The sequence below is a fragment of the Pundamilia nyererei genome, unplaced genomic scaffold (assembly GCF_000239375.1).
Source record: "Pundamilia nyererei isolate P.nyererei 1_Seehausen unplaced genomic scaffold, PunNye1.0 scaffold00086, whole genome shotgun sequence".
NCBI lineage: Eukaryota > Metazoa > Chordata > Actinopteri > Cichliformes > Cichlidae > Pundamilia > Pundamilia nyererei.
This window is the reverse complement of record NW_005187487.1, coordinates 1,641,778-1,666,906: the sequence shown is the minus strand read 5'-3', so window position 1 is coordinate 1,666,906 and position 25,129 is coordinate 1,641,778. Positions and strand designations below refer to the sequence as shown.

Sequence of the window (25,129 nt, the reverse complement as noted above, 5' to 3'; positions counted from 1 at the left end):
AGAGCAGACGGTGTTGGTAGTTGAATTTTCAACAATGTTGCAACTTTGTGCGGGAGCAGGAGGGGAAGAAAACACTATCAGCAGCACCAGAAAGGAGGAGGACAGAGTGTAGGAACACAGGACCTTCACTTTCAACACTTTTATTAGGCCTGGGTCCAGTGGACCCGAACACCTTGTATGTAATGTAAATGCATGGGGGGAGGTACAGTATGAGGTCATTGAAAATTTGTTCGGATTTATGTTCTTCACAGAAAATAAGCCAAAGCCAATGAATTTCAGGTTGAAAAAATAATTAATTGTTTAATTTTTCTTTTGAGAAAAACTGAAAACGGGTCTCACAGACCCGAACACCATACAAGGGTTAAGTGTCTAAGTAACCCTCCAAAAGCCGGTTGCTTTCTTGCAGCTTGTTGTTGTCCAAGTCATTGGTTGTGATGTTTGAGAGAAGACTGGCTCACAGAGGACTTTGTGTAACTTCTGTTGCTAATTGTTCAATTACACCCATCAGCGTCAATCTCCACCCTGCAGTTTTTCAAGGTCCCTCAAAAGGACCACTTCAAAAAGAGATCCTACAGCAAGCAAGCCAGACTGCCTAAATGGCCCTTTCAATAGAAAACAGACTGCTGTTCCACTTTATCTAGACTTTGTGGCACCAGTGCCATCCTTTTGAAAAATTAGTCTAGAACCCTGAAAATTGGTGCATTTGTAGCTGAGGAGCCCCTTTTCCATTAGTACCTACTCGCCAAGGTTTTCAGGGTTTTCCATTAGGTCATAATACCTGCACCAGGTACTAAAATAGTACCTGCTCGGCCAGGGTTCCAAGTGACCTGAGCAGGTACTAAAATGTGACGTCGTCAGACAGCACGCCACCGATTGGTTGGTCATTGGCACCCCTCATTGAGTCGGGAGAGTTCACAAAAAAATCTAATCGCAGTACTACAAAATTTAAAATGTATGTCACATGGATTTCAGGTTGTATATATTAAATACCACTAAGTACATGTTCAGCAATTTTGTATGCTGTCTATGCTAATGGTTGGTTTGTCCCCTCAGCCCCTGTAAGAAGCCCTTGTCACCATCATGTACGGTGCAGATGTCAGACACAAAGGAGTCCCCGATCCCAATCCCACTGCTAGCAGCGGTGCTTGGAGCGGATACTCGAACTGTGATGCTGGCGTACGGCAGCCACCTACAGCCAGTAATGGAGAAAGTGGTGAGTCTTCTGAAGGAAACCGAAATACACAATGTTATATAATAAGTAACCTGGATGTGTTTTCTTTTTGTGTGTGTTTATGTTTGTTTGTTTTAATAGCCAATAGGACAGTTCTTTCCTCTTATACAGGAAAAATTTCAACTAATTTACAGTCTTTATTTAATCTGGGAAATTTAATGAAGTAAGTTGATGTCCTGGTATGTCATCTTGTACAGTATAATTAATAAAAGATACTTTTTAAAAAAAAAATCTACACTGGATGCCCTTCCTGGCACAGCCCCAAAGAGATTTGTGTCTCCTCTAAGGATCAAGTTGGGGATCTCTCGTTTATTAGGCAAACACGTAAACCACTATACAGAAACTGGCAAAACATCTGAAGTGGAATTCATGCTCACATTAACACCACAGTCATGCGTGGGCTACCAGTAACCTGATACGAGCTGCATGTTTTAATGAGCACCTTGATCACTTGAACAAGAGTCATGGTAGCATTCTTATTGGACCCCATTAAACTATATTAAAATATTACTTTAAAGACTACATCAGTATGAATACATGTACTAGAATTAACAGATACGCACATGTCAGTACCTGCCTAGTGTCTCTACAACAAAGTTTCTTTAACACTAAAAACGGTGCTTGTTTTGAATAGGGCCATTAAGACCAATAACCTCTACAAATACCATTAGATTTTGACAGCTCTGTTTCTAATTTGCACTGTGATGCATTTCATTAATTCCAAGTTTGGTCCTTCACTTTCATAAAGTGTATGTGAGGGACATGGGCAGGTCAAGCTTGGTGTCTATACCTTCTAAAGCCGTAGTCTCAAGATTGGCCAAATTCTCATTGGTCAGACAATCACTAGGATTAGTTTCAGAAGAAAAGCATGGCATCATTAGCCTTACAGGGTTGGTCAATAATTCTTTGGCAGCGCAAGAACGGAGCACCTGTGGAAACAGATTTGGACTTTGTCCATCAACAGGAGACTGCTAGGGCTGATTTGGTTCATTTTAACATTTACTACACATTTGTCCAACGACGAGGAGGTTAAATGTCTCACAGAGTAGTGTAGTGAAAGATAAACTGATGCTGAATAGCCCTAAGACTAAATATGTCATTGTGCCCTTAAGATCTGCAAAGGCCACAAAATCCACACTTTACATAACACGATTTTCACCTCTTCATCATTTATCAAATATTTGTGTGTTTACATCCAACTGTTCTCTCTGAGGAAGCTGCATCAGGCTGTGCACTCACCGGGTGAATTTCTTTAGGAGCACAGTAGAGAGCTTTTTGTCGTGATTTTATAGTTGCTTTTCGTATTACCATTTTTTGTTTCTTTTAGAACTACTTTTATCCTTTGCTGTTGGTTGATTCTCTCCAAACAGAATTTCATTGCGTCTTTCTACAAATAGAGAATGTTAATTCTTAAGTAGTGAGCTCAAATTACAAACGCCGTCATCTTCAAAGAGAACATCTGTGTGGCTGCGTTCTCTTAAAAAGGCTGGCCAAACAGCTGGAGTAAACTTTGCAAAAAGGCAGCAAGGCACATCTCGTCCGGCTCTAGGGTCCAATGAAAGTATTAGTTATGGCAACATTAAGCTGGATGATCAGTGTTCTCTCATTTAAAATAAAAAAAATGATTTATTGATTAGAATTGTTTATTTTTGTTCATGACATGAAGTCCATAAGTTATTCATTAATATTTCATGTGCTGCTATCACCATTTGATGTAATTATAGGCGGGTGCACACATGTCTCTGGTTATCATTTCATTCTAAAATGTGATGTTCAAATGATTTAATACAATCCAAGTAATTGCCTTTTATCTTTGTTTATAAGTCCTTTATGCTGATAAGGCTGCCGGTAGCATGTACCTCATACACTGGCACATTTTGTTAATTAAGAGATAACATATAAATGACAGACCACTGATTTAACAGATTACTGCATATCTCACGTCTGAAAAAAGGACTTGGAGGTGATGAGCGCCTGACAGTGTACAGCTGATAAATAATACAGTGTTGTTTTTGCCTGTAATATTCATCAGGTTTGCTCACACTTACCTGTCAACCTTCTTTCCTCTCATCTGTGCAGGAGATCAATACAGCAGAGAGACATGTGTGTTTGACCCGGGATGTTCAGACCACTTTGTCCCTTTCCATGGAAACCACAGTCTCCAAGGTAACAATCAAGTCTTCATTTTCTTCACTATGTCAAGAAGACTGGTCTGGACAGGTTATTTGCCAGTCCATGTGCACTCTAGATAAACTCCCAACAGTTCGAGCCACAGAAGTGGAGGGTGAAAAAAAAATTATGAAATTGCTTCTTCCAGGTGAAAACTCCAATTGTGAATGCCAAGAGCAAAGTGCTGGTCCCAGGACTTCCTGGTCACAAAGCCCCACTTAAAGGAACCTCACAGGGATCAGAGAAGAGGAAAAAAGACACAGACACCAAAGAGGTAGGCTCAGCCTCCGGATGAGTGCATCTGTCAGTCTCTCTGATTCTGACAGCTTTTTGGCTTCGGCCCCAAAACGACTAAATGAGCATAAATGTCTCCACCACATTGTTGGCTCAGTGATTAGTCACACACCAATCAGTCAAGAGAGGCTGTTAATATGGGCTCAAATTGTGGTCATAAATATTTTGTACTTGTAAATCAGTTTTGTACTTGTGAATCAGGATTTGTATGTGTAAAAAGAATTTGTGTGCATAAAAAAGATTTGTGTGTGGACTTAGCCAAAAAATACGTGTGAAACTCTGCTCTCAAGTTTCAAGTTACAAGTACAAATTTTGACATTGGTCAATGTCATGTCAATCACAAATTTAACTGTCCAATCAGAGAACAGATGGGTTTGGCTGTCGATGGGGCGCTTTTTTGAACTGCAGGTCCTTGAAGGGTAATACAGTTTGAAGCTGGAGGATCTCTGTATAAATATCCGATAGCAGTTAGGTCCCCTAACTTTCAGTAGCTGTTGAAAGGATAAAGTTGTGGTATATCAGTGGTTAGAAATACCATTATTACTTTAGGATTAGTTTAACACGAAGTCTGGGCTGACCCGCGACCATTGCTGTGAGTCACAGTGCGCAGCATAAAGGTACTTTCACATCGGACGCAGCATGTGCTGCTAATGCTAACTAAAAGCCAAGGATCCAGAATTTGTTGCGCTGGCTGCTGAGCTCTGTGGGTTTTTGCGGCAGCTCTACCTGTACTACATGCACCTGCTCCTTGTCGTTTCTATCTCTGACTTTATGTCCTCTACAAGAGTTTGTGGGAGGTTTTTTTTTTTTTTTTTTACCTTCAAATGTTCAATAAAAATAAAAACTGGGACCACCACAGACTGTTTTCCTTCGTGGTGATGAAGGAAAACACTGGGCTGGCATGTAAAAGGGCATTTATTCCCTCAGGACCTGAAGCTCCATAAAGCACCCCTCCAATAGCCAAACCCATCTGTTCTCTGATTGGATTGTTAAATTTGTGATTGACATGACATTGGCCAATCAGAAGAAAGGAAGAAAAATAGTGTCAAAATTTGTACTTGAAACAACGTTTCACACGTATTTTCCACACACAAATCTTTTTTTTACGCACACACAAATTCTTTTTACACATACAAATCCTGATTCACAAGTACAAAATATTTATGACCACAATTTGAGCCCATATGTTAACAGGTGATTTATTATGAGAAGGACATTGTTACAGTGAAAGTGCATACATCCTCATCCAACCCACTCAAAAACCTGTTTGCATCTGATCATTTATCATTCTGCAGTAGAGGGTTTCTTTGTTTTTTCTTAAAGTTTTGCTTCCTCATTCAACATTGTTCATTCATTCGAAAGGTTCAGAAACTCTCTCAAAGATTAATCACACTAAAATTTATGCATATGTGGTATTTTAAGTGTTATAGATGTTTCTGTTTTTGATGTAGTTTTGGTACTAAACTCTGTTTTGAAGTTTGCAACCCCCCTGGCTAAAAGATAACTCTGCTCCTCTGCAGATGTCAATAGCAGAGCGACTTGGTGAAATTGATCTGTCTACAGTCTCTGAGAAAGGAGCATCTAAAGGGACGGCTTCGTTAACGACAGACAATTTTGCAGTTCTGCTGGTGCAGGGCCTGGAGAGCAATGATGCTAGCATCCTGAACGTAAGTTCTCCTTACAGAGTCTGATGAAAGGCTTAAAACTTTGAGGTTGAAAACAATCTCAGTTGATTCCCGTGATAAAATTCAATATCAATCCCCAAAACATCTTTCAAAAAAATCTTTGAAACCATCTGTGAAAGTGTTGACTTTGATCAACTTCCCACAGTAATGTGAGGTGAAAATAAATGGAGCCAGTTCTTCTGGCACGTCTTGGGTTTTACATTAACTTGTTCTGTGCAAACTTCTTTTCCCCCCTTTGCTCCTAAAGAAAGTTTTCCAGACTCGCAAAGAGATGGTAATAAAGAAGACGGTGGCTCGGTTACCCCTCTCTGCAGTTCTACCATTAGTGGAAGAAGTAAGTGTCCTCTTTATGGTCAAAAAGCAACATTTTGTGTTCCTGTGAAGGGATGGGATGGTCAGGATTTTTCAGCTTTCATCAACTTTTTAACATTTATATCAGCACCTGGTAGTACATATTAGGCTCCACAATCAAAATACAAAAACTAGACAAATGTTGCACAACCTGTGTGGCATATTAGAAGTTTTTGGCTCTGTTTTTTTTTTTTTTTTAATCTTTGTGCCGTAGCGTCTAAGAGCTAAGAGTCTTGAACTTCCCATTCCTACTACAAAGCTACATTGACCTGCATCTATGTTTTGTCCTGTTGTCAGGATTTGTAAGTAAACTCATGTTAACTGGAGTTTTTAATAAACCCCGTATCTCCTCTGCAGCTCACGAAGAGGCTCCAAGGGCACCCGTTTACGTAAGTGAAAGCTTGACGGATCAGCTCGGCATTTAATTAGCTTGAGTTCAGTGTTTGTCCACATCAGACATTAGTCACTGATGCAGTTATTTGTACCGCTGCTTTTTATTCTGCGTGCCTCTGGCATATGGCATCATAGTGAGTGCTGCAAGAATGAGGCCAAAACTAAGAAGTGAGCTAACATCTTGGAACTGTGTTGGTCTCATTAAACATTTCATTAGATGATCAACACAAGCTTAAGACATTTTTGCTTTTGTGCTACAATACACAGAATGCACACGTAAATTCCTCCCATGTGAATTTTAAAGTTAAGGTGTAATACATTAAAGGTGTTTGCTATCAAACATCTAAATGAAACTATGGAAAACTGTTGGGAGAGTTATATGGAGGTTGAAGTATTTTGATTATAGCATAACATTGGCATTTTACATTTATGCTTCAAAAATGTTTGTAGATTATCCTGCTGAACAAAATATTCAAGTGAAACCTTAGTATCCCACAGAGCTTGTGGAAGAATTGCTAACTAACTGAAAGGTGAACAAAAATCACTGTCCCTGCCTCACTCTGAGTATGAAGCTGGCCTGCTCCCTTTGCTTGACAGCATATACATTTGTTCTTTCTTACAGGGCAGCCTTAATGGTACGGTGGCTCAAGGCTGTACTTATGCACCACACATCATACCTAGCATCGGTGAGTTCACTCTGCCTGCGCTCGCTTTAATTCCTGCACTGTCATTTGTGTAGTGACACACGCCAGCAGTGCTTATTGATGCATAAGGCCAGGAAGCAGCCATTCATATTTAATGAATGCATATTGGGATGTAGATTCGTGGTGTCTGACCATCAGTGTGGCTCTGACTAAAAATATCCTCACAAGCAGGAGGTGCTTTGATTGACATTCAGCTTTCCAACCTGCTGTTCATACCACTCTAAACAAGAGGAAAACTAGCTTTTTGTTGACCCTTCTGCTTCCACAAAACAGCTGGAATGTCATTATAATTTTAAATGTAAGCTGAAGCCTGGCTTGCTTCATGTAAATATCACCTGAAAGGAATGGTTAGCAGAGGAGACAAAGCTTTGGCAGAAGCCACTTTGGGTGCTTTCTTGTTGTCTGCTGAAATGTTTTTACCTTCAGCTGATCTATCTGTGTATCCAACAGCTGCCAGACCTTGTTACCCAGCTGGGAGTCCTTTATCACATGATTGAGAGCAGAGTGAAGATGTTCCACAAGCTAACAAAGCTGGATGGGAAGCTTTATCTCCTAATGACACAGGTAAGTGCCAACATATGCAGTGTTGTGCACAGTATCATTAGCTTTAAGTATTTTCAAATGACTGGATTTTGAGTGTTCGAGGGGTGAGTCGTGTGTCAGGGACGACTTGGATGGCTTCCCTCACGAAGCTGCTGTGTTTAGCGGCACCCTTAAAATGCAGAATGTCCTCCCCGCTCACTCTTGTTTGACGTTTAACTGTGAAATACATCAAATCCAGGATCCGGTGTGAGATAGAGGCATGGTTTGTATTTGAGGACAAGTAAAGGATGAATATAGTGAATTGGGTCAAAACAATAAAAGCCTAATGCTTTTCTGTTTAGATTTATTTAGAGAGGAAAGTTTGAATGGAGTGTTTTTTTTCCCCTTTCCTGCAGTTATGCTCCTGTAGGCAATGTCAGTTTTACATTATGTTCTTCCAGTAATGTGTACATAATGAAGATCCATTTTACTAGTAAATATTACAGCTTACTCCTTGAGGGAAAGACTTCTTTAAATAGGCTGTGTATAAATAACAAATGTGCCGATGTATGCAGAATGATTGTGTTATGTTTCAACCTATTATTGAGTAGCTGCACAACATTTGTGTGTAGATTTGTAAAGAAGCTTTAAACATTGGAAACATGTAACTGTAGTAACAAAAATGACATGATAAAATGGAGACTAGGCTGTCCAAAACAAAGGGTCTTTCCTTATACATACATTAGAAATGCGACGCATCATTCAAATCAGTGTTTGAGGACGACAGTCTGACTTCACAGGAGCTTTCTTTATCACACAAAGAACGCATGTCATTGTCTTCTCCCCACTTCTGCTCGTACACACCTGGGAGCTGTCAGGCTGTGAAGACGCAGGCAGAAAAGTTTGAATGTTGTTTCTAAACATTTGGTGACTGCTTTGAGAGCTCCAGGTGATCGGTTTTGTAAAACTGAACTCGGCTTTGTATTGTTCAGCGTTTGATCCAGAAAGATGCTCTATTTATCCCTCAGGAGAAATTATTTTGCCACAGCAGCCTTAAATGCAAACCAAAAATCCCGGAACTTAAATTACCCAAACAAGATAAGAAAGCAGACAGATTAGACTGTGTAACTACACTGTAACAAACAGATGTCACACTATACATGTACAATTTTATGCAGATATGAAAAAATTGCATCCTTTAAGGCTATTTTTCACAGTCTAGTAAATAATCAGCCAACTGTAAGGTAGTATAAGAATAGGTTGCATATAGTTGAGATAAATATATCCATAGCAGTGTGACATTTCTCTCAGACACAGCCAATCAAGCAGTCTGATCTTGGATACACCAGAACAGTTTATGCTATTTGTATCCATAATAGCTCCTGAAAGTATATAATGAGCACTCTGGCAGTGTACACTTTCAGTAATAAGATGACGTTTGCTCATTATGGCAGTTTCTTTATGAGCTGAAATGGAAGGGTATAAATCCCAATGTGGCAAAAACATGTGCACACACTGATTTGAGTTTAGTTTCTAGGTTTCTGGTGCTGGATGTGTTTGGTTCTTTTAGTTTTGTTTCTTTAGTAAAACCAATAAAATCCCCCCCCCCCTGCCTTTTTTTTGTCTAGTTGTAATTACAAACTGCACACATAGTAATGCTGTATAAGTATGTGATATTGAAAACTGTTTAAGTGAAAAAACATTTTTCTTGCAGATAGAACAAGAAAACATGTTTCAACCATGTATTTTTAGTCATGTTTTTAATGTTGAGTTGAAAAAAAAGTCTGGTGCTGTATCTAAAACTGTTTTCCCTTTCACCACTAGATGGCGACAAGTGACAGGAGCAACGTGGTTTCAGATGTTGACCACACAGCTAAGCTGGTCTATGAAGACGGTAAGTGTTTGTTCTTCTGTTTAGTTTCACTAACCTCCCCAATCCCACCTTTCTCCTCTCAAACTTACCTCTCTTGTGGCATCAGTTCCTTCAGATTTCATGCAGATCATTGTTACCTGTGAATAATGCAGTCCATTGAGCAGAGGGTGTGGTAGCTAGCTGTATTAAAATAATCATTGTTTTTTCAGCCTGTACTCTATCTCTTGTACATTTTCAATGGGTGATTGACTGGATTGACTTCTTGAAGGTGATGGAGTGCAACAGGTCACATCGATGCCCTGCTTGAGTCTCCGCACTGCTACACTATTGTCTTCTCATTATTTTGACTGGCATTCATTATCTTGTCATTTCACCTCAACTCATCTGGGACTCTGGCTGAAGACTGCGCTGAATCGGTTAAGATTTATGAAAACAGCGTTGGCCATCATGCAGCCACTCTTGGCAATGCATTGCACGGAAACATGACTCCTGTTGCCTGGCAACCTGACCGGCAGCGTTCAGATCCTCCCCTTTGAGGGAACAACAAGGCCCCGCTCTGTTCGCTCTCATTTCTCATTACCGTACTGTATAAAACGCTTTATTGAGCCACATAGAAAATTGGCTTTCATGAAATAATTAACCTGCGCCTTGAGTTCCAATATCCTCGTCAGTGGTCCAGGATGTGAAGGTTCATTGAACAAATAAAATAAAAAAAAAGTTCATAAAAGAAGCCGCTGAACAGGAAGCAGAACTTTGTTCTTAGTGTCAGGAATGATGCTGTGCTCTGAGCTTATTATGGGTCCAACTTGGGAATCTGACAGGAAGCTTTAAACTGCCAGACTAGTCAGAAACAGGAATGATTAAGCCATCTCTCTGCTACCTAATTGTGTTAATTGTTGTTTGTGTGAGTAACATTAATTATACATTGATTAGTCCCAGGCACGATGCAGATAACACTGCCAGTTAGAAAATTGTATTTGTCATTTTGTTACATAAAATCTGCATTTTCACAAGTGGCAAAACTCTTTAGAAAAAAACAAAACAAAAAAACCAACTTTTTATCCCTGGCTCCAAACACACGCTCACAGAATGGCTAAGAGCAGCGGTCCCCAACCTTTTTTGCGCCACGAACCGGTTTATGCCTGACAATATTTTCATGGACCGGCTTTTAAGGTGTCGCGGATAAATACAACAAAATAAAACTAGTACCGGTACAGAAAAAAATAAGATTTATTCATAACACACGTGAAAAGACCCAGGAAAACAGAGTTAACGATAAAAACGATAACAAAGTAATGCTAAAAACCAATAAAAACCCTGAAAACCATACATTTCACACCCGAGCCTCAACTCTCGCGGCCCGGTACCAAACGGCCCGGGGGTTGGAGACCGTTGGCTAAGAGCATCTTACAAGGATGATCGTGCACTTCAATTTGTGTCCACTTTTCTTTACATGGTTTGTAAAATGGAGCTTTCTTTAATGTCAGCCGGCGTCATTACCGAAGAACTGACCAGCTTCTCTCACTACTTGGCCTTTTAGACTGTACATAAAAGATGGATGAAGCTAGGAAAAATGCTGCAGTACTGAATTGCCTTAACCCTTTGTTCTGGGCAGCTGGGGACAATGGCTCTTGAACTTTATCTTACTTAATCTGACCTCAGTGATATCTTTTGTGACCAGTTTATGGTCTGAGTTGTTTGTTTCAGTTCATGAAACGGAATGTTTATCTTTTAAAATATGGTAATTGAGTCAAATAGGAGGATAAAGTCGGGTATGCTGCCCATTTGAGAACCCTTTGATGGACGGCTAAACAAAGGTATTTGAAACCATTAATCAAATTCTTCAATAATGCAGACTTTGCTGTGTAACTGTCCAGCATCTCATCTCATCGCATTGTGAATTGCAGGAGAGTGTCAGATGCTGTCTTGCGCTGTTGAACACTTACATACTGTAAAAGCATTTAATGGCTTATTTTATAAAATCCTGAATATAACTTGATGTAACCATGTTGACATTGTGCTGTTGTAATTTTTACTTACCGAGGCTTTAAAAAGCATCGATTTTTGTTTTTTAAAATGAGGCAGCAACCGTCTTTATGATGTCGCCCTCGCAGTGTCCCATATATTCACGGTGATTACTCCTGCCTGGTTTTACTGTTGGACAGCATGTAAGCATATTTACAGTTATGACATATAGCAGCAGAGTGTTTAGCGAGGTCTGTAACCAAGCCTGGCTGGTCAGTGCGCAGGCAGCAGACAGTGGCTGGCTGATGTAATGGGACAGATAGAACCATCAAATCATAATGACCTCCAACACTCCTGCATCATAAAGTTCATATTGTTGTCACAACTAAATGGCCCTGCTGTAGTGTTGAAATGCAAATACCTTCCTTCACTCTGTATGAAATGTAAAGAACTGAAGCATGAAACACTTCCTTCCTTCTTTCCTTCCTTTCTTTCTTTATTACCTTTGTGGAAGGTTTGTGTTTGTGTGGAATAAAATCTTGTTTGGCTTTGTCAGCTGAATGATTTGTTTTCCTTTGCCTGCGCTTTTCAGAGTCATCTGATGAAGATGAGGCATCTGGTGATGAAGGTCTTCCCGATGAAGACTCTGATGTAAGTTAGACTAGAAATTTACATTCTTAATGAACTGTTTTTCCAGCTCTTCCTCGTGCTATTTTTGCACATTAAGGCAGTGTAAATTTGATGAGACACAGCAAACAAATATCAGCCAGTGCCATCTATGACTTTGTAGAAGCTTTGCAGATATTAGGCAACACTGATGCTGGGAAGGAAAACAAGTAGATTAGTACCCCTCATGCTGTCAGGCTGTCCATTTCTGAGTTAAGCTGAAGTCTTATATTTGTGTCCTCAGCACTGGGAGGAGGATGAGGCGATGACAGAAGACAACCAGGAGGAATCGGAAGACGAGGATCCTGGCAGCAGAACAGAATCCAAAGCAAACGGCGAAGAGGATATGGAGCATGAAAACGAGAGTGAAGAAGAATGAGAACACAAACACCAATCAAATATAAAACGGACCTGAAAGAGTTACATATACTTTCATTTTATTTTCATGCATTTGATTTTATTATTGGAATAGAATGCAATTTTGCAGAATCAAGGGACACATTGAAACGAGGCCAGATGGCCCCCCTGCCTCGCTGCAGCTCGATTCAGCCGTGGGTTTGGAAATGTCGAGCTTGTCTCTAAAAACTGAAAGTTCCTCGACTGATTTCGTCCATCTGCACTCCGACTTTACACCCCGATGTGTTTGCATTGACTGCCAGGCTAATTTGGTTGTGTTTAGTTGACCTACGTTCTTGAACCTGCATTCCAAATTTGATGTCATAATGTTAAAATGGTATAAGTATGCATGTTCAGCTTTTCATTTACAGCACTGTGCAATCGGTTTATTTTAACTCAACTCTGTAGGCTATTTGAAACTCCTGCAGAAATGCAAACACGGAGCAGGAGTGGAGTTTGGATGTAGCTCCCCCCATCCCGGGGTCTGTGTTTGTGCAGCATACCAGAGGTGGCATTGCCAGGCAGGACCATACATCATGTCCCCCGCAATGTAAATCTGTATGTACAGTGAAGTGTTTGTATGAGCTCTTCCCTCTACAGCCACCCCCAGAAAACCTTGGGATTAAATGAACTCCTGTAAAGTCTCCTAAATGCTGTTTTATTTTTTGTTTTTTTACCGCCTTCAGATTTGTTTCAGATTTGCAGCCTTCTCTTTTTTAAATGTGTTCTTTTTGTGTTTAATATCAGGACATGTCTTTATGTCCACTGCCTACCACCCATAGTGACAGGGGCAACAGAGGACAAGAATTGTGAACTTTGCTCGAGTGGGTGAATAAATGGGTTTTCAAAGTGGCTTGTGGTTTCCAGGGTCATGGACATATTTTAGAAATGTAGGCAGCTTCAGAGTTGAGATGGGTATCTTTTATAGACACTCATTAAGAAAAGATTGATGTAGCCTCTATTTCTGTAAAATGAAGCAAATATGGAAGTGCCTTAAACTTGCATTTATTTATTTATTTTTTTTCTAATGGCCAGCCTAGAGGGGGGGCAGCAGCTCCGGTTACAGAAAATTGTCTGATTCTATAAAAGTCTAAGAGAAAACGGTCCTACAGCTCACTTGATTTATGACCCAAGTAAAAATTTTCTGATGGGTTTACGGTCTCAGTCGCTAGTTTCAAGTCTTATTGAATACAACATAATTTATTTTTGCCTTTTAAGGCATTTGTTTGACATTTATTTGAAAGTGGGAAGAAAGTGAGGGAATGACGAGCAGCAAATGGCCCGGGGCGCAGAAACCAGAGCAGCTACAGAAAAGACTTAAACCATCAGTACATGCTTACTCTCCCAGTTTAAAGAAGAATTCACAAGTATGTGTTAGGCCAAGGTTATAGACAGTTTTTTTTTTCTTTTTTTTTTTAAGAGGACCAGAAAGTAAATGAGCTACACATTGAATAAATAGAAACATGACACAGACTGCAGAAACAAGACAAAGCAATTCATTTTGATAGCCAAAAAAGTGCTTCAAAAGAAAAAGGAAAAAAAAGGCCTGGATCATGAATCACCTGAGATCGGTTTCGCTCAGTGAGAGTAACTATCACACGTGATACCATCACTACAAACCTACATCATTAAAAGCTATGGTACATGATAGATTTAAAGTCCCACTGGAAAATTCCTGTGCCCTTATTTTAAAATCTCACCCACAACTAATTACCTAGTAACCCCTCCCCCTTCTCTGTTTCACTACTGGTATCCTGATTATGTCACTATCGTAGAAATCCCCAAAGGCTCTTACCCTGCCGTGTAACAGAGTTCAGCTACACCACTGGCCTACAGCTGGTGACGGTGTTTCTTCTGTTGTGGAGAGATCTACTGTGAACTGGAGGGCGACTCCAGAACCTGCAGCAGGTGGAGAACTGTTTCATGTGTAGCTCACAGATGCTGCAGAACAAGGTCTGACAATGCAAACCACAATTATAGACAGCGGAGTTCAAGCTTTTCCACGTAATGAGAAACTTACTGGAGAAAGTTGATATGCCTTTATTTATGGTCACAAATAATAAATGATTTGGAAGTGCTACAGGCTGGTGGATTGTCCAGGGTGTACCCTACCTCCTGCCCCACTACTGCTCTTGTGTGTTTTGTCTGTACTGGCAGGGCTGTGGTGTTTTTTTTTCAAGATCTTCTTGCGGATAGAAATGTTTGTGGTGCTAAAGGTACATGTGGATGACTGACAATGAATATGACACCTGAAACAAATGCAGAACATCACATTTGCAGAGGCATGATGCAATTTACTATACATCTGAAAATCTAAAGATTTGGGATTTGTTTAAAAAAAAAATGTTAATAGTTGTAGTATGTGTGACGATGCTAATTTTTGTTGAGCTCCCTCCACCCATTACAGAGGGGATAGAATGCATATATACATACACTATGATCATTAAGATCATGATCAGCAAGATGCTGTGGTTACTTTGTGAACAGACACTACTGTGTGTTTAGTGTTCTTAGCACCTCAGTCACATCTAACTGACCTATGAGGTCTGCTTTCAAAGCAACAGGATGGCTATAATACTGAGCTTGAGGCCACAAAACAAGACTTCACAAACCAATGACATCACACTGGCTACATCCTCTTTATGTCCAGTCCTTAGCTCGGTGGTTCGCAGTTGGAGTATGTGATGTTGAGAAACATCCTATCCTGTTTAAAATTTCAAAATTGATGTATTTATACTTTTATAAATATTTAAAAAATTTCATGATCTGGTATATTTTTTGGCTAATCCATTGAAGTGAATATCTGAAGGAGATCTTTACTTCTCTCAAGCAAGAATGACAGTTGACAGTTGCCCCGAGGTAGTTCCACCGCCCTGTTCACAGTGGCCTAATATAACCTGAGGTGTTATAAAGATAGAGATGTTTTAGTGGGTCACATGTTTACACTTACAGTGTACTGTTCGTATCACCATGGCCCCTTGCAATATGGATGGAATAAGGAATATCAGGGCTATAAAGATATCCTGGTTCTCCTCTATTTGGACAGGTAAAACCAAACTACTACAGCATGACTAACCTTATGAGAATGGATAACTTTCACCTCTATTCATCTGGAAACTTCTAACTACTGTGAGTGCTCAACTTCCAATTTTTCTTCTCTTCAGTCTGTATGACGTCATAGGGATCTCACCATATTAAGGATATCATTAATATGGTGCTTTTAGCCACGAAGCACTTCTGTTTGTGAGGGGAGCTGGAAAAAGGTTGGCTTAAACAAAGTGTCTTATTACTTTAAAACACTGGAAATAATGTATAGTGTACTCAAAATAGGTTTGGCTTAAACTCAAGAGTAAATCTGCATTTTTTAAAAAACAGAATCTCATTTACTCATTTCAGATTACTAATTTGTCATTACTATTATTATTATTTGCTCCACCTGTTAGTGTTCCTCCTGATTACTTCTGGTAAAAGTGAGACAGCTGAGAAGCACGTCTGTTATTTGTTTGGCTATATTGGTTTACAGTAACAACCAGAAAGAGGTCTCTGTGGTCTTCTCTTGTGGCCCTAAGGTACAATAGAGAGAGTGAGCCATCTGATTGTGCCAGACTTTAACAGCTTCTTCCTTTGGACTACTCATGCTCTACCTTTCCAGCAAGTTTCATTAAATTAGGCCTGGAGGAACAACAGTTGTCCAAAGAAGTTTCGGGGAAAGCAAGAAGGAAGTGGTTTAATCTCATAAAAACCTTCCGATTTATTGTCGTGGTTGTATTATAACATCAAATAAATCAACAGTGAAATAAAAAGTGGTATCTTAAATATTTATAAGCCGACAGATCACATGGTTTGGATACGTGTACCTGTTTTGCATTTTTGTTGGCCTTCATTTTGCTCTTATTTCTTTTTTATTCCTAAGTTTTATCTCTCTGTTTCTTCTAAATGTACCTCCCTTTTAGAGACTGTGTACAATATCAGAGTTTAATTTGGAAAATGGAGTGAATTTATGATGTCTGAAGTGGAGGACGCTCTCTATTGCCGCAGTCACTTTGTGATTTAAGCCAACAAGACAGGTGGGATGCTCTGAAAGTCCCCCAAAGTGCCTCTTTTGTCTTGGTCATATTGTACACCACGGGAGGACTATCCATCATAAATTCACCTGGTGTTTTTAGTTCTTCTGTGAACAGGCTTTGAGCTGCATACTGTACTGTATATAGCCTGTATAAGCACAAAACCGAATATGAGAAAGTGCAGCCATGTCTTTTGTTGGATACAGGTCAGGTCGTATCCTTTCAGTGAAGGAGCCTTTGATTAGGCAGAGAGAATCTTGCTGTTGTAAAGACTCCTCTCAATAAAAAAAGAAAAAGGCACCATTAGATTGTTTATACTAGCAGCTCATTAACAATCCATAATCCACCATTATGCTTAATTTTTAAGCAGCTTCTAGTGGTTGTGGGAAACAGCATCAAGTCTTTCAGAATAAAAGGTCAAACTTTCATAAAATGTCTTTTGTTTTTAAAAGTCTGCTCAGACTTCTGTTGCTTTTATTTGTACTGGTAACATTTAAGAATGATACTGGTAGATGGGATTCTAAATATCACACTATAATTTACATCCAAATATTATGTCACATTTGACCTGATCTCACTTTTACATTTAAAATATGCCTTTTGTTAAAGTTGATCCCAAAATGTGTTATTTTATTGCACTACAGACCTCGTAAAGTACGTCTGAAAGGAACAAAGAAAACAAAATGTATATTTAGAAAATATCATATTTTTCCCTTAAAAGTAAAGACTGAGTGAGAGTCAGCTGCCATGGTGGTGGTTTGTGCTTGTTAGTCTGGAATTATTACATTTGGATTTATCACATTATTAAATGTATCTTAAAACTCAATGGACCATCTACCAGAGTCCTCTAAAAAATAAAAATTCACCTTCTCCTTCACATTTATTTATTTGGGCTCTTTCATTTATTGAGATGTGTGTTTTCTGTTGCCGCAAATGACCTTTCCAGCTAAGGAAAGGTGGAATAACATGTTTACTACAGGTAGACACTTTTATTTATACTCACCAGTGACTTCATTAGTACAAGTACAAGGTTGGGTCTGCTTTTGCCATCTGAACTGCTCTAATTCTTTTTGACACAAATTCAAGGTGCTGGAAACAACAGATGTTTGTATGTACTGACATGATAGCATCCTGCAGTTGCTCCTTATTTTTTGGCTGCACATCCATGATGGGAATTTCTGGTCCCCTCAAACTGAATTGAGATCTGAGGACAGTGGAGGCTATTTGATAACAGTTTATTCATTTTTGTGTTCAAGAAACCAGTTTTAGATCATCTGAGTTTTGTGTCATGGTGTGTTATCCTGCTCGAAATAGCCATTAAAAGATGGGTACATTCTGGTCATAAAGGGTTGGATATGGTCAGCAACTGGTTGCTATACTGGTGACCAACTTGTGACTGGTCAGCCTGCTTAAGTAGGCTGTAGAATTAAAACAATGCTCAGTTTATATTAATGGACCCAAAGTATGCCGAGAAAATATTCCCCAAACCATCACACTATGTTGAGTGTTGTTTACACGAAATTCTGAGCCTGGCATCCAAATGTCACAATGAAATCGAGACTCACCAAAACCAGGCGATTTTCTTCCTGTCTTCTGTTGTCCAGTTTTTGTCAGCCTGTGTGAAATGCAATATTGTGTCAGTCTTCTGTTGTTAAAAGAATTTGCTGGCTTTTTAAAATCATTCTTATGTTGATAGCTTTATATCACTATCTTTAAATCTCAGTGTGTTTCTAAAGTTTTAACTGTACAGAATTGTTTTAACTGCATAAAATCGCGAATGTCAGATAATTATTATTCTCAGCAGAATGAGAATAAAACACAGATCTTTAGTTGCATTTCCCAAAAACCTGATGCTGTTCATCAGAACATAGTGTTTCTCCGACTGACAATGCCACATCCAGATGAACAGATGAACCTGGATGATTGAGCATGAAAGCATCAAGACTTAGTTGTGTTTCTTTCTCATTCATCTCAGTTTGTATTTCAGCAGTAAGTAGTTGCAACATGATCAGATAATTGTGTTAATGAGTGACTAAATGCATGTACCTAATGAAGTGTCTGGCGAGTGTATACAGTAGTTATAATAGTATAATAATAACATTATATTCATCATTCTACACTTAGGCTCATCATGTGTAATTGGGCAAATTTCCAGTTTGAAAATGAATTTTGAAAAGAAAAAACAAAATAAATTAGAAAACAAAAACAAATCAATACAAGAAGTGTACAGTAATACAAAAATATTGACAGCAAAAATATTAACCTATAAAATATGTGTGTATTTAAAACTGAAAACATTGTCAGCCATTATTAGAGAGAACTGTTTTAGAACCCAGGAGCAACACAAGAGAAAGCACAGGGTCCTCTGAGGAACCAAGAGCAAGAGGAACCAAGGTGAGTTTTTGGGAAGGAACCATAATAGTCACAAAGATGGGGTTAAAATATGCTAAACTTTAACTATAATTTAGTTTTTTCTGCTCATTAAAGCAAAATCCATCTTGGTGGAAGTCACCATGGGTTCATGTGATTCTTTTTTTTTTCCAGATTTACTGGTTAGTAGCCACACTGCTTTATCCGCAGGGTCTCTAAGATGTGGGAGAGCTGTTCAGTCTGTTCATTAAAGCTCCCAAGAGAGACGTCTTCCCTTCGTGGTATTGACACCACTTCAGGCCTATAAGAGTGTAGATAATTCAGAGAGGAGATGTTAGCTCATTAACAGAGCTTGTGGTTGAACTGTAGATGGTTGCAGCTGGGGAAAGAGAAAACCCCGTCCTCTTCTCAGTGATCGTTGACTACTGGTTACCCGGAGTCATCAGTACTAGTGGTTAACCATTCATGAAATGTTATATAAAATGTCATTGTTCCACTAATGCTTTAATTGTGTGAATGAACACTAGGCTTTCTGCACACTGAATAATGTATTTATGAGTGTGCATTAATAATGAATAACATGCATAATTCATAGCTACAATAGTTCAAACTTTTTAACAGCACAGCAACATTTTAAGCAATGAAAACCAGGCAGCCAGTGTTTTGTCATCTCATTATCTCCCACTGTTACAGACTTTGGGAAAGGTGTACCGACAAACCTGCTTTTACAGGCACCGTGGGCGCTGACCTTGAGTCAGGGCTCTTGACATGATGCAAATGGTATGCAGGAATCAAAGAGCAAAAGTACCAGTCCACCCACTGTGTTGCATCTGCTCCACCAAGGTAAGAGAAGAGAGGTTGGTCCACCACTTGAACTGACCTGTATGTTATGTAGAAATATGTGGAGAAGGTTTTGAATAGAACTCGGTGGGAAAACATAGATTTGGTCTGTTAAAGAAATTCATATCATGAAAGTAATGAAATTGTTTGTGTTAGGTATGAGGTGTCTGCTGAGAATTGGGATTGACCGGATTTGAGGAATTTTAAAACTTTAAAAGAAAATGGATAAATTAAATTTTAGCCTGTGACCCCACTTCTAACTACTTTTGACTCTGCCTGCTCTGGCTGAAGAACTATTACATCATTAAAATGTTGCCAACAGGTTTTTGTTAGCTCCCTTATTTGTTGAGGGAGTTTCGCTTCAGTGAGAAAATATGTATTCTGTTTTCTTTTTAATTGAGAAATCTCAGGCCTCCCAAGACACCTTTGGTTTAATGGTATTTAATAGGAATAGAACATTTGGCTTTCCTGAATGTGAAAAAATATAAACTTAGGCTTGTATTGCAGCTCCATTACTGCCCGAGTTTTTTCCTGGCTCAGATGGAGTGTTTCGGGGGTGACTCACTGAAGTGAGCAGGATTAGTCTGCATACAGTAAAAGCTACATGATTTAAGCCTCCATCATTTAATAGAGGTTTATGTATTGTTCCTGTTATTTCTGACTAATGTCTACACTTACTTCTATTAGGTACGCTTATTAGATAAATAACTGTTTGTTAATGCAAATAATTAATCAGCAAACCCTGATTGCAACAGTAACTCAAATAAAAAAAAAAAATGATACTTGTTACAATCAAGATATATAAAATAGGATCTCTGAAAGTGTGACAAAGACCTTGAAGCAGAAGACCACACCCGGTGCCTATCTGGAAACTAAACTTGCAGTTCTCATACGCTAATGCTTGAAGTGTGTCAGATTCATGCAACTTCTTATTTTGCATCTAGCAGATCAGGCTGTATATCTCGCTCTGCATGTCTAAACTCCCTCCGGTGACCGCAACAACTTTCGACTGACTCGAAGGCTGTTTATGAATGTAGTGATTTGTTCAATTTCTGTTTGGCAGAGTGGTGCTTTCTGGTAGCCTTGAGTGGTCTTTCTTCCATCTATACAAAAACTGCAGCCCACATATCTTTGCAGTAGGTTCCTGTATTACTAACCCCTGGTCTGTATGTGAATGCATGGTCTACTTCACTTCATGTACTTTTTGCCACAGCAGATACAATTTCTAAAATATAACTGTAATGAGAGAGAGCCAAGTGCAACCACTAAAAAAAATCATAAAAGTACATTTGTGCACTTAGCATGTATACATTATGCTTATTCTGATTAGCTCTACCTGATGTTTTCTATTTTTGGTCTATCAGTCTTAACACATCTGTTGAAGTAACACAGGTAAAATAGGTATTCAGTAACACAATAAAAAAGAAATACATCATGCCACTAGAGAACGTTCCCATTCAATAATAAAGCCCAGAAAAGCATCAATCCATACAGCAATATCCAAACTGTACCTACTGCTCTTTTTTCCCAGCTTCTGTCCATGCATGGAATGGAAGCATGGAGAAGTTTTAACTTGCTCGCTGGGCTCAAATATTATCTTCATGCTTCCATTTCCTGTGTAAATGTATGTAATAAGGTGATCCACTAGTGTCCGGAGGCGATGATAGCACAACAATACCAAAGCACATCTGTCATGAAATCCATGGATGTGGTCCTGCCAGAGTTCCCCGGTGAATTTCTATAAGCCCTTGCAAGCTTCGTCCCATTTCAGCTGAGCAAACCACAAGAGATGAAGGGGGCAGAGGGCGCTGCTAGATGTGCTCCAACTGCCAATGGGAAATGTCAGTCCCTCTCACAGACAAGGAATAACAAATAGCCTCTTGAGTGTCTTGACAAGCGATGGCGGCTGCAGCAAACTTACCCCACCCCCATCCATAGGGAATTATGCGTGACGTGAGAAAGAGCCTCCTGCTACCTGAGAAATGTCTCATCTAGTGCTTGAAGACATTTTGACAAGAGTATATTACATATTTCATTGCATCTCTCAGGTAATTCAGTCAACATCAAGAGTCATAAACAGGAAAGGTGTTACATTATTTACTTTCAGTCTGACATCTCAACATCCCACTTATTATTTACATCACTCTACGCTGTCAGGGGCAGGAATAATTGTCCTCCTTTAATTCCATATTTTACATTTTAGTCTGAAATCCCTACAAATATGCTGTACTTCTGGGTTTTCACTCAGAACTGTCCAATTTATTAGCTTTTTTTATAGGTGCTAAATGTCACCCGAAGTCATTTCCTGCAACAGTAAACACTTTCTTAGCTTTTAGAAGTGTTTACAGCATCGCACAGCAGGTTTGTGCATGTTAAAGGAAATCTTCAGCGATGGCAGCTTGAGCTGGAGCATTTTGGTGACACAGAAATTACTGTGATTTTACACTTCAAACCACTCTGAAGGCACGATCCTTTTTCAGTATTTGTCACAGTGACATTTTAAAAATCCATTAATTAGTACAGTGCAAGGCCTTAATTTGTACACTGAGATACCATAGTAGAATTTAACACTACTTTTTAAAGTAATCTAACACTGTTGAGGAAGTGCTGTCATGTTAATAAAGCTGTATATCTAAAAATAATACATTTCCCGCTTCACATCGAGACCTTTGCTCTTATTTACTTATGTATAATCTCATATTATGTATAATCTCATATTTAAAGAAATAAGGTAATCAAACTAAGCATTTTATTAGCTGTGCCTTAAATCATCAACTTTATTTATTAAGATTTAAACTGAAGCTGTCAACTAATGGGAATTCCTTTTCAAAGAAGAAAAGGAACAGCTGATTAACTGAACACTAATGGCTGCAGTCTGGTAAGCCTTTTGCAGGTGCTGTGCATACTTAGCGTTTTAAATGAATTAATGGAACTCATGCTGGTGATTGGATGAATGTATTGGTGAGGTTATTTTTCATTGTGTGTTGCTTGGTGAGCCTTTTCACTCAGGCAGTTCTGGGCAGTAAAAACTGTTGTTCCCACATGCTTGGGCAACATGGTGGAACAGTGATTACTACTTCAACCAGAAGATTCAGGTTTTATTCTATTGGTTAGAAGAGCATGCAGCGGTACTAACAAAGATTTTTACTTTTATTTTATTTTTTCAGTGGCTGAATCAACTTCAAAAGTCTCGGGTTTCCTCCAGTTCTTGTGAATGTGATGGCAATGACAGCATCTGAGCAATCACAAATAATGGTAAGTGTACTGACTTATAATATTAGAAAATATTAGGATAAATGCATAATACAGGCTAAAAGTAAGACAACTGCTACAGAGAAATCAGCAGCATGAGTGTGCATGGGAAGAAAGCGTGTGCACTTTTGGTCAGTAAAACTGGCCAAGATCTAGAACTGGCAATAAGCTGAGAGTGAAGAAGTGACTTGGATGAGCGAAGAAACATTTCTGCCACTGAAAATACTACGTCCAGATGAACAGGATCAACTTGTTGGAATGGCCAAGAATCAGAGTAATAATAAAGTCTAGTCTATTTGAAGGCACAAAAGAAATGGCAAAATGTAGATTGTGTGAGTTAACAGACTGATCAATATCACAAATCTATTATTAAGACATGGGAGATTCGGATGGATTATAATCGAGTATTTCATTACGATTTTTCGATCTTTCAGCTGCAGCATCTGTGGTTTTAAACAATCTATAGCAAATAAAGATGAAATTGAAAACACACAATTCAAAAACATAAATATGCCTGACACCCTTAAACGAAGCAGCATCTGGCTGCAGTTTAAAGACTTTTTTGTCTCAGTCTTGGTCTCGCCTCGACTTTGTCTTGGTCTTGACTCAGTCTGTCTTGGTCTTGGTCTCAATACCCTCTGGTCTTGGTATTGTCTTGGTCTTGTAGTTCCTCCTGAACTACAATCTAGAATTAGTCAAACTTCTGGAACATTTCTAAGCAGCCAGCTATAGTCAGCTGAACGGAAGACAATTGTTTATACATTTGTGTCATCACGCCTAGATTACTGTAATGCTCTATATACCAGTGTAGTTAGATCGTCTCTTATGTTTCCAAGCTATAAAAATATGCTGGTGCAAGACCCATACACATGTTACTAAGCACGCTCACATTACTCCTTTTCTTTTAGTAGATTTTGGAATTGGTTTTAAAATTATTGTACTTAAATATAGAGCACTAAATGGAAAAGTTTCAGACTATTTATCTCCTCTGATTTGGTTGTTCCTCATGCAAGAGTGAGAACTGGGGATGCAGAGCCTTTCAGTCAGTGGCACCAACAGTTTCCCACTCCAGCACTCGCTTAGCTGACTCATTTAAAAATCAGTTAAATTGATTGTTAGATTGTTGCTGATGTTAACTGTTTTCAGGTTTATTATATTCTGTATTGTTCTGTATTTTAACTTTTTTTTGTATTGCTACTAACTGAATTTAAATTCTCTATTAATTGCATTGTAATTATTCCTACATTTTTATCTTTTGATTATACAGCACTTTGTGACTACTGTGTAAAAACACTATCAAAAATAACTTTACTTATTGCTTTCTTACTTAATTGGTGGTATTACTATCAGCCTCAGCTGTTAGTTACATTCCTGTAAAAGACTTGATATGTGTGTGCAGAAATGCATTTACATCACATGAGTAGAAGGAGGATATGCTGCCAGATGTCAGCTAACATAATTTCTGTAATTTTTACTGTAGAAGATTTTAATTATGTGTAATAGTAATTGTTGTTTAGTTGTCATATATTTAAACAGCTCTATTTGGGATGAATAGAAATACTTGTGTTAGCCTTTTCATGGGCTGTCAACTTGTCCAAAGGGCGCTCCACTACTTGCCCAATGTCAGCTGTGTTCCAGTCCCACTGAACCCTGGTTGAATAAGCGATTAAGAAAATGGATGGATGAAGGTTTTATTCTGACACATCATATTTTTATTTTTTTTCCTGCCTAAATTTTCTCCAATCACGTCCAGGCCAAACTGTGTGCTAATTATATTATAAATGACTTTTCTAAATTGCAATTGACAGTAGATTAATTAAAATTAAACCACTAGATGTCAATATTGTTTAGTTTTTTAATGTGCATAATTCCCTGGGATTGGAACTTTGCTCAGTTTTAATGAATATTGTTTATTAATTTGAATTGTTTGCAGCATTATGTGACAGTCGCACTGGAATACCCAGGGCCATTTCATTCAAATAAAGCCAGCTGCCACAATGCAGAAGGTCAAGTTACAGAGTGACCAGAATTGAAAGATTCTCTGCATGAGCTGCCCGAGGATAGCTACAGCAACATGTCTCTACCATCAGTATTTTGATGTGTGTGATGAGTGCGCACATGTCTTTTTTTTTGAGTCAGTTGTTGGAGCTCAGTAACCTTGCCTTTTCTTGGTGTAGCCCTCTATTTGGCCGGTGACAGCGGTTATCACTGAACACTAAATACAGGGAGTGCAGAATTATTAAGCAAATGAGTATTTTGTCCACATCATCTTCTTCATGCATGTTGTCTTACTCCAAGCTGTATAGGCTCGAAAGCCTACTACCAATTAAGCATATTAGGTGATGTGCATCTCT

General features: G+C 38.8%; 2 protein-coding genes across 2 annotated transcripts in view; one reads left to right on the top strand and one right to left on the bottom strand.

Annotated features, from left to right (window-relative positions):
* Positions 1–3,339, bottom strand: part of trmt61b (tRNA methyltransferase 61B) — a 16,675-nt gene extending 13,336 nt beyond the window's left edge. Inside the window, exon 1 of the mRNA XM_005738760.1 lies at positions 3,280–3,339. The gene's annotated coding sequence lies outside the window, so the exon portion shown is untranslated. The remainder of the gene's footprint in view (positions 1–3,279) is intronic.
* wdr43 (WD repeat domain 43) overlaps positions 1–12,900 on the top strand; it is a 19,528-nt gene extending 6,628 nt beyond the window's left edge. The window contains exons 8-18 of the mRNA XM_005738761.1: positions 1,054–1,213; positions 3,311–3,397; positions 3,549–3,674; positions 5,215–5,361; positions 5,627–5,713; positions 6,088–6,119; positions 6,746–6,809; positions 7,278–7,391; positions 9,174–9,243; positions 11,780–11,838; positions 12,098–12,900. Coding sequence (XP_005738818.1) covers positions 1,054–1,213; positions 3,311–3,397; positions 3,549–3,674; positions 5,215–5,361; positions 5,627–5,713; positions 6,088–6,119; positions 6,746–6,809; positions 7,278–7,391; positions 9,174–9,243; positions 11,780–11,838; positions 12,098–12,232 — 1,081 coding nt within the window. The 3' untranslated portion in view covers positions 12,233–12,900. The remainder of the gene's footprint in view (positions 1–1,053; positions 1,214–3,310; positions 3,398–3,548; positions 3,675–5,214; positions 5,362–5,626; positions 5,714–6,087; positions 6,120–6,745; positions 6,810–7,277; positions 7,392–9,173; positions 9,244–11,779; positions 11,839–12,097) is intronic.
* The last annotated feature ends 12,229 nt before the right edge of the window (positions 12,901–25,129 follow it).